Source organism: Diorhabda carinulata, chromosome 5 (assembly GCF_026250575.1).
Source record: "Diorhabda carinulata isolate Delta chromosome 5, icDioCari1.1, whole genome shotgun sequence".
Lineage (NCBI taxonomy): Eukaryota > Metazoa > Arthropoda > Insecta > Coleoptera > Chrysomelidae > Diorhabda > Diorhabda carinulata.
The window spans coordinates 30,378,468-30,385,936 of NC_079464.1; the positions used below are offsets into that span (position 1 = coordinate 30,378,468).

Below are 7,469 nucleotides of genomic sequence, written 5' to 3' on the forward strand. Positions count from 1 at the left end.
AAAATTTAATTTCATTGTCGACTTATTTTGGACCGATTTAAAAAATGGCATAACCAAATTCCTTCCCCATGGAAATCGTACTGGTGCCCTAATCACTTGCTGCTATTATTAATCTCCTTCCAATATGTTAGGGAATCCTTCAAAATGTTTTAGTTTTTTGCCAAAAGGGAAAATAATTAAATCAATTAACTGAATAATCATTATCGTAATTAAAGTTTATTACAGGTTATACAATTTTTAATACATAAAATTTTTTCTACTGATTCATTATTTCTTGATATATTTGAGATATTTTTTAGAATCATATGAATCTTCGATATCATCTACTATTTTCACTTTTTTCTTTGGTTTTCTCTCTTCTAATTTAGCCTTCCTTTCAGATTCACTTAAAGTCCATATATTTATTGGTAGCTGAAAAATTCCTTCTAAATTACCTCAATTGTATAAATACGTAAATCAGTATATAAATGTGTGAAAAAGGCATCGAATAATACATTGTTCTTATTCAAATTAACAGTTATTTAATAACAAGCGTGGATAATTGGATTAGTTATATAATTCAAAAGAATGTATATGCTTTCTATTTTGTAGCACGTAAATAAGCTTTGTATTGATTTCATGGGAAAGTAAAAATTTTAAAATTACGAAAATTATTAAATTTTGTACATTATTTACTCACTTTTATCAGTTTTCTGGGCTCTTCATAATGAATAGTAAAAGTGGATCCATCAGGATTTGCTAGTACTGTAGGATATGTTCTAACATAAGTACTTCTATGTGGTTTAGTAATACAAGCTGATGCTGAACTAAGTTGTCGAATGTGTAATAAGTTTTTTAAGATAATCATATTTTTCGTAAATAATATATATATTGTGTATTTTCAAATTGAAAATTTTTCTTCTTCTTTACTTATTTTTATGGTCGCTAACTAAGCTATATTTAACACGGTTTAGTTTTAGGTTGATATTTTCCAATACAAAGTTTTGTTATCTCATGATTCTATAATTCTATATTCATTCCTATTTTTCACTTGATTTTTTTTATATGTATATTGATGAAACTATAGTAGATACATTAAAAAATAACAACAAAGGTTAAATAGCTCTTCTCGCTTAATGGTATGGTAATGACAGCTTTCCTTGACATTACAATTTTCAGCTACATATTGAAGTATACAGAAATAATTTAATTACGGAAAGAAGATAAATTAGGTTGAGTTATACGTTCAATTTGAAAACAAAATATCGTGATTTAGAACTTTAAATTAAATTAGAAGTGTTAATGATCGAAAACTTATTATAGAAAAAAAATGATTAAAGAACAAGAACATTTTATGGTAACTATGATGTGAAGTAGATTTTTATAAAGTTGTATTTGTATTACAAACATATAACAATTTTTGTTTGTATATAGGTGGGTGTCCAACACGCCTTAAGACTTCCCATCCGTGCTAGATGTGCTGAATTGACGGTATTATTAGATAGAGGAAATCTGGTAGAATTGCATAGTTTTTTTCCTATTTTAATAGAAAACATATTTGGACCACAAGGAACAGTTTCGTGGGGTCTTAGAACTACAACCGAAAATGACCAAGAAGATTTCAGACAGCTACAACATTTTTTATCACCTTGTGGTCCTATATTTAAATTAATTTATACTTTACTAAAAGATCCAAACATTAGATATGAATTTTCATTAGCCTATTTACCGGTAAGTACTTCTATTTAATATTGTAGCAGTGGTTTATTTATACGTTTTAGTCAAAAATAAAACAATTTCTGGAAAATTCCCAAGGACATCCATTTTATTCAGAATTATTACACAGTAATTTGCAAACAAAACAAACTGTATCATTGATGTTGAGTGAGTTATATTATTTAATTATAATTTCAATCATAAACAAAATGTTAATTATTTTAGATTCTTTTGATTATTACATGTTTCATTTTGCTTATCATCTCATAAATCCGTGGCAACAAAGGGCGGGATCTTCTGTTGTATCTTGGAATACAGTATACTACGTACTATGTTGTGATTATATTTTACATTTTCTACCGACTGATCCGTCAACTATAATTCAACCTGTTATTTATTATAATGGGAAGAATCCCCTACAGGCAGCTAAAATGCTTTTATCGTAAGTTTTATATCAAAAATATAATTTTGGTTTAGGGTGTTTGTTTCTCTGTATTTAAAAATAAAAAAATCTACTGTAACTATGGAAATAAATAATCCTTCCACTTCTGACTGACTGATACCTGGACCAGAAAATTCCTTTTTATAATGTTCTTAATGTCCTAATAGCACACAATTTAATTATTCCTCTCCAATATACACCTAGTACATGTTTAAGGAAAAACCAATATAGTTACATCCCTCTATCTTCTTATTGTTAAACCCAGGCGAGACAGTTTGAATCAATGAGAAATTTTGCTGTTCCAAAAGAGAATGAACTACGTTGCTCTTTGAGATTTTGGCATGCGCAACTTATTTTAGTTTTACACTTTGTATATATTGTTTTGTTGATGTCTAAATATCAGTTTAGATAGTTATCAAACTTTGTTTACTGTACTACAGTTCCACCTTCTTCAATCCTAAGACTAACGCCAATAAAAGTCTGTTTTTCCCTCCAAAATTTGTTCAAATAGGAATATTATATATTCTAGTGATAAACCACCGAGTTCTGGTTTGATCAACGCTAAGAGGGAAGCTAAAGATGAAGGTATTCCGAGCAATTTGGATTTCCATCATCCAAGAAATGATATTTGGAGAAGTGAAACTGTATTAACCGTTTTTACTGATATGTGGTTACACAATAATCAAGTTACTGATAATACGAATAATTTTAATAATTTGAATACTTTAAATTCGCCCCATACTACTGTAAGTATGTGAAATTCTAATAATTTTGGTGAGTTAAGGGATTTATTTTTAGACTTTTTTGCACCACAATGAGCTCCCTACAGGTGAATATATGCGTATAGTGAGAGTTTTAGTAAAACAGCTGCATTCTTTTCACGCTAGCGCAAAAGCAGACGATACGCACTTAGGAGAGTTAAAAAAAATGTCAATACCAATGATACAAGGGAAGTTTTATATATTTTTGAGAAATTTGATACATCGTTGGCCATTGGACGGTTCGTTTAGATTAGTTTTGGAACTTTGGTTGACTTATTTACAACCTTGGAGGTATCCACCGAATAATTTGATCAAACATGTGTAAGTTTGATTATTTTTTTTGTCATATTTCAATGTAATATTTGTCTTTATTTTTTAGGAATAAAAAAGATGTGAACCCAGATATCGATGATCTGTCTGCTGCTCCTCAAAACGAAGTCGATTACGAATACATTCAGTTTGTAGCTGAAAATTTATTGACTTATACGGTTATTTTTCAGCAACTATTACCGAGGTTTGGAAGAGTGGATTTAGTCAGTCCGAAAATGTCTTTAATGCTGTATAGAATAGCGAAGGTGATTCAACGAATTTTTTTTATTGATCTATGTGTAAATAAAATAATTTTTAGGTATTTGATCAACCGAATCTTCCTCAGTATATTAGAGAAATTGAACAGTGCGTGGAAAACAACGGTTCCCCTACAACGCACAATTACAGTCACCATTGGACCAATAATCTACCTCCACTATCTCCAACTTCGAATTGGTCAACTAACACTACCCTACAAAAAAGTTTAACTGTATCGGAAAATTTTCAAAATCGAAGCGGAAGATTAACAATCGAGAAGAAGTGGTCAACTGTTGTTAAACAGAAAATATTTGAATTAGAAGGTCCGAATTTCTGTTATAAACCGTTATTTTTGAATCCTCCGGCTCCAGAAGTGACTAAAATCATCTAAATATCACTCAAATATCCTAAATTATTTTTTTTTTAGGTGTTCGATTTGATTATTCAGATCAGAAAGTCTATTAAGTCTTCTGAAGATATAGTACGTGCTAAAGAAGCGGAAGAACGAGAAAATTTTTCAGGTTTTTGGGGAAATATTAAATATTTTCTATCAGGATCAGATCCTAACGACGAATTTACTTTAAAAGAACGACAGAAAGTGCCTCTACATCTCCAAGTAGCTCTACAGAATTTAATCGATATGTTTAATATAAACAACGAAGTAAATACAATTTTAATTTGACTAAACTTGATGGAAACTGAGTTTATTTGTTCCCGAGGTGGAAATGATGAAAAAAGTTATGAAACTCACTAGTGAAAACTTCACCGTACCTTTGAAACACATGCGGAAACATTATTGTGTATTAATCAAAGATGGATTACATATAAAGAAAAACCAAATTCATACGGTTTATACCGAAATCGATTGGAGAAAATACTGAAAAAATCAAATTAGAGACTTATTAGTCCATTGCATGGTGGTTAGAATACATTTAGAGTAGGAGTACCATCAGAAACGGCCATTTGTATCTTTACCTCCATGGAAATATCTAATAAGAAGTAAAAACACTCCCTGCAGTTGATAAGCGTTAAAAAAACAGTAATCTGTTGATTTTCGATGAAATCACAGCAGAAATACCCAAAATACATTTTGTAGGTTATGTTGATGATGGTATTTTTCATCGACGAAGGAAATTTGAAGATACTTCAATGGAGAAGAGAAAGTATCCCAAAAGAAAGTAACATAGATCAGGAATTATCTTGGATGGTAGAATTTTGTGGTATAAGATGTAACCTCCACAAACTGCGATGGGATCAGTATTAATCTGTCACAAAAAAAACAATCTATAGGACAATACTTGAGGATGGTGCAAAAACTAGCATTATAGGAGTCATGAAGACTTGTCTAATAGAAGCAATTGAAGTTATACTACTTTTAATTCCACTACAGATTGTTATAGAAAGACTTGCCTTTGTGTCTTTGTACAGGATAGTCGAAGGACACTTTTGTTTCAGATATCTCCCTACTAGATGTCCCATATGTGTTGAAAAACTGTAATCTGTTGATTTTGGATGAAATCGTAGCAGAAATAACCAAAAAAGTACCCAAAATACACTTTGTAGGTTATGTTGATGATGGTAGTACTCATCGACAGTACCTCAATCAAGAAAGATTCCATATACTTTTCAAATGGTGCAATGATATGAAAATAAAATGTTACTAGCCCCAAACTAACCCAAAAAGAAGTCACACAGTTGGAATATTATCTTGGATGGTCATAGGTCATATTTGAGCAAAATGCAAAAACCGTTCATTATCCTTTTAAAAAGTGTCCTTTGTCCATCCTGTAGTGGAGTTAAATGTAATATAACTTCAATTGCTGCTATTGGACAAATTTTCATGGCTTCTGTTATGATAGTTTTTGAACCATCCTCAAGTATTACCACAAAAGTCTACCATCCAACATAATTCCTGAACTATGTGACTTCCTTTTGGGATACTTCCTCTTCTCCATCGAAGTATCTTCAAATTTCCTTTGTCCATGAGGACTACCATCATGAACATAACCTACAAAGTGTATTTTGGGTATTTGTTTGGTTATTTCTGCTGTGATTTCATCGAAAATCAACAGATTACTGTTTTTTTAACGCTTATCAACTGCAGGGAGTAATTTTACTTCTCATTAGATATGTCCATGGAGGTAAAGATACAAATGGCTGTTTCTGTTAGTACTCCTTCTCTAAATGTATTCTAACCACCATGCAATGGACTAATAAGTCTCTAATTTGATTTTTTCAGTATTTTTTCCCTTCTCCACTGCAGACAAACCTCCTAGTACATATGGGAGGTTTTTACAAATAACTTCTCAGTTTTGTTCAATGTCAACTAAAAGATATGTTTAGAAGTTTTTGTCTAAGTCATTGGTATTTATTCTTCTTTTAACTTCACATGCAAATCTAATCCCTCTGCTGGGTTAGTTTTAGGGTACACTACCACTACACCAACATTCACAATTACAATGTCTGACACGCGTTTTCATAACCTAACCTCATTTGATTTAATCGATATTCCTACAACAACAGGAAAAACAATTTTTCTAGACATAATTCTGGATTTAATAACAAGTTTATCTCTACTTATTTTCATCATTTTTAACTTGTGAATAAGACTATTAACTTGAGCAAAAAGTATTTTTAGTTCGATAACAACTTATAGTCAAATTTGATCTTCGAAAGTTTATTTTTTGGTACATATAAATCTGTTTATTGATGCTTTCATATTTTTTTTTAGATAGTAGAAAGGGAATACGAGCCTCCAAACTCTTGTGGTACATCAATTAATTCATCGAACGATTATAAGTTCTTGACACCGGAAAGAATAAGGGCACGTATTAAAAATATTCGATACGAAGGTGATCCTGATCTTAAACCGATCCAGAGCTACGAAAACGCGTTTTTAGTTAGGATTTTGTATCAAATTGCTTCTAAAATCAACGAAATGGTAAATTTTATAACAATAATCATAATGATGGAATAATTATTGATCAATTTTGAAAATAATATATTTCTAATTTTTGACTGTACTGGTATTTAAATTAAAATAAAAAAAACGTCGTTAATTGATCATTAGAATGATCTAGTTCAAAGTTTGTCGAATCTTCTGGTTTCTTTTTTTTTAAAACACCCTGTATAATATTTAATGTTAATTTTTTTAGTACGGTCCCACGTTTTATCAACTTTACCATAGGGCTTCTTTCATGGGGAAACTATCAAGAGAAATTCTTTGTCCACCAACTACAATATACAGGTGGGTTACTAAAAGTATTATTTTTTTTTTAAATTTTCTCAAATTTTTCGTTTTAGGTATGATAAATCGACACCTGGATCACCGAGGTTGAGTAGTAATTTACCGCCGCGATTGAGCCTTCGTTTTTTGGCCAACTATACGTTTTTAGGTTATTTATTTTTCGGCGCTTTTGTGGCGTACTTATTAGGATACAGAATTGAAATGTATTTTGTTTTTTTAATCGTTATATATTTATTTTATAAGAGTTATAGGGCCTTGAGAACAACTGAAACTCCCGTTAGGCACAATTATCCCACACAAGGATTCGGGAATATCAGTTTTAACGATTCATTTTGAAATTATTTTTAGAAATATACAAAGGAGAAAAAAAAACACCAATAATTTGTTGTAAAATACCTTTATATTTTTTTGTATCAAATAAATAAGTAATTAAACGCGTTTTTAATAAACTGTTTTTTCTTACCTGCTAATAACGCAGAAAAAAATTGTATTATATGCGGTAAACTTACCAAATATTCGAATTTATTCCTAAAGATGATATTAGACACAGTAAACTTATTGAAATAGGCACACTGATTCCTAAAGATGGTATTAGATGCAGTAAACTTACTGAAATATGCACATTGATTCCTAAAGATGGTATTAGATGGAGTAAACTTACTGAAATATGCACATTTATTCCTAAAGAATTATAAGCGTTTATTATATGCAGCAACGAGCTACTATATAGTTCATTTCCTGATTAATCACCACCATT

The 7,469-nt window shown here is 30.5% G+C and overlaps 2 protein-coding genes across 2 annotated transcripts; one reads left to right on the forward strand and one right to left on the reverse strand.

The window, feature by feature from the left end:
* Positions 1–194: 194 nt before the first annotated feature.
* On the reverse strand, positions 195–1,050 carry LOC130894195 (39S ribosomal protein L55, mitochondrial). The gene is made up of 2 exons (XM_057800829.1): positions 680–1,050; positions 195–411 (listed from the first exon to the last, which is right to left on the reverse strand). Exons 1-2 carry the CDS (start codon positions 845–847, stop codon positions 268–270), a joined length of 312 nt encoding a protein of 103 aa, XP_057656812.1. The 5' UTR covers positions 848–1,050; the 3' UTR covers positions 195–267.
* Positions 1,051–1,141: 91 nt separating this feature from the next.
* LOC130894197 (sphingomyelin phosphodiesterase 4) lies at positions 1,142–7,161 on the forward strand. The gene is made up of 12 exons (XM_057800834.1): positions 1,142–1,336; positions 1,414–1,710; positions 1,761–1,863; positions 1,921–2,137; positions 2,667–2,883; positions 2,936–3,219; positions 3,278–3,473; positions 3,527–3,838; positions 3,893–4,126; positions 6,197–6,406; positions 6,621–6,712; positions 6,769–7,161. Exons 1-12 carry the CDS (start codon positions 1,310–1,312, stop codon positions 7,046–7,048), a joined length of 2,469 nt encoding a protein of 822 aa, XP_057656817.1. The 5' UTR covers positions 1,142–1,309; the 3' UTR covers positions 7,049–7,161.
* Positions 7,162–7,469: the final 308 nt, after the last annotated feature.